General features: G+C 63.0%; 1 protein-coding gene across 1 annotated transcript in view; it reads left to right on the top strand.

Annotated features, from left to right (window-relative positions):
• Positions 1 to 1,557, top strand: part of ILVBL (ilvB acetolactate synthase like) — an 8,168-nt gene extending 6,611 nt beyond the window's left edge. The window contains exons 11-13 of the mRNA XM_019470595.1: positions 34 to 162; positions 268 to 373; positions 1,224 to 1,557. Coding sequence (XP_019326140.1) covers positions 34 to 162; positions 268 to 373; positions 1,224 to 1,402 — 414 coding nt within the window. The 3' untranslated portion in view covers positions 1,403 to 1,557. The remainder of the gene's footprint in view (positions 1 to 33; positions 163 to 267; positions 374 to 1,223) is intronic.
• The last annotated feature ends 179 nt before the right edge of the window (positions 1,558 to 1,736 follow it).

Raw genomic sequence — 1,736 nt, 5'->3', positions numbered from 1 at the left:
GGGGGGTGCGGGGGTGGGGTGGCCGGGGGGGACGGCGGCTACCGTGCCACCCACATGGCCTCACGGTGTTTGTCCCCTCCCCGGCACCAGGTTTGGGTCCTCTACGGTGACGGCTCGCTGGGCTACAGCTTGATGGAGTTCGACACTTTCGTGCGGCACAAGGTCAGATGGCGCCAAAAATGGGGTGGGGTGGGGGGGGAAATGGGGTCTTGTCCCCATCCCAGGGTGTCACCAGGGCACGGTGGCCCTGTGCTTTGTCCCCTACAGACGCCTGTCATCGCACTGGTGGGCAACGACGCGTGCTGGAGCCAGATTGCCCGGGAGCAAGTGGCTTTGCTGGGCAGCAACGTGGCGTGTGGCCTTGAGTACCTGGGTGAGCACTGTGTCCCCCGTTTTGTTCCCAGATTTGGGGACACCCGGGTGACCCCATGTCATCCTAGGGTGGATTGAGCCGTGCCTGGTGGCATCATGACACCTTGGGGTGGATCAAGCTGTGCCTGGTGGCATCATGTCACTCTGGATTGAGTCATGCCCCGCGGCACTGTGTCACCCTGGGGTAGATCGAACCGTGTTGGGTGTCACCACGTCCCTCTGGGGAGGATCAAGCCACACCTGATGGCATCATGTCACCTTGGATTGAGCCATGCCCAGTGGCACTGTGTCACCCTGGGGTAGAAGGAGCCGTACCAGGTGTCACCACATCACTCTGGGAAGGATCAGGCCATGCCTGGTGGCATTAAGTCACTTTGGGGACCATCAGGCCACAGTCAATGGCCACGTCACCTCCAGGGAGGATTGAAGTGGTGGTCCCGTGTCACCCTTGGGAGGATCGGGCCATGCCTGGTGGCACTGTGTCACCTGGAGCAGGCCATGCCTAGTGGCACCAGGTCACCCCAGATCAGGCCATGCCTGGTGGCACCATCACCCTGACAGTAATTGGCCATGTCACCTCCAGGGAGGATTGAAGTGGTGGTCCCGTGTCACCCTTGGGAGGATCGGGCCATGCCTGGTGGCACCGCCCCACTCCAGACCAGGCCATGCCTGGTGGCACCATCACCCTGGGCCAGGCCATGCCTGGTGGCACCGTGTCACCTCGGGGAGCACGGAGCTCGGTAGCCCAGTGTCACCCCGTATCAAGCCATGCCCGGTGGCCCTGTATCACCCCAATATCAAGCCATTCCTGTGAAGGTGACAGGGCCACCACCACTGTCCCCTCCCTACAGACTACCACGCGGTGGCCGAAGCTCTGGGTGGCAAAGGCTTCGTGGTGGGTCGCCCGGACTGCGAGAGGCTGGACACCGTCCTCCGCGCTGCGCAGGATGCGTGCCGCCAAGGCCACCCCGTCCTCATCAACGCCCTCATCGGCAAGACCGACTTCCGCGATGGCTCCATCTCGGTCTAGGGACAGTGTCCCCAAAATGTCCCGGCTGTGTCCCCAGCGGCGAGGGGGACAGAGGAAAGGGGTGGCTTTTTTGGGTGACACTGGTGCTGCGCCCCCCTCCCCCCCCGGGCCCAGCCGTGTCCCCCCGGCAATAAAGCAGCACCGTGTGCCCTCACCCGCCGTCCTGTGCCATCGATTTGGGTGCCAACACCCCGGGGACACCCTAAGTGACATGTTTGGGGACTGTGACACTCCCCCCCCCTCCCTTTTTGTCAAGATGGCGTCGCGCCAACACACGCACAAAGCCCGGTGGCAAGTGCAGCTCGTGTCATTTATTGCTGGTGTTGGTGACAAG

The sequence above is a fragment of the Aptenodytes forsteri genome, unplaced genomic scaffold, assembly GCF_000699145.1.
Source record: "Aptenodytes forsteri isolate BGI_AS27 unplaced genomic scaffold, ASM69914v1 Scaffold687, whole genome shotgun sequence".
In the NCBI taxonomy this organism is placed as follows: Eukaryota; Metazoa; Chordata; class Aves; order Sphenisciformes; family Spheniscidae; genus Aptenodytes; species Aptenodytes forsteri.
This window is presented reverse-complemented; position numbering and strand designations above follow the sequence as displayed.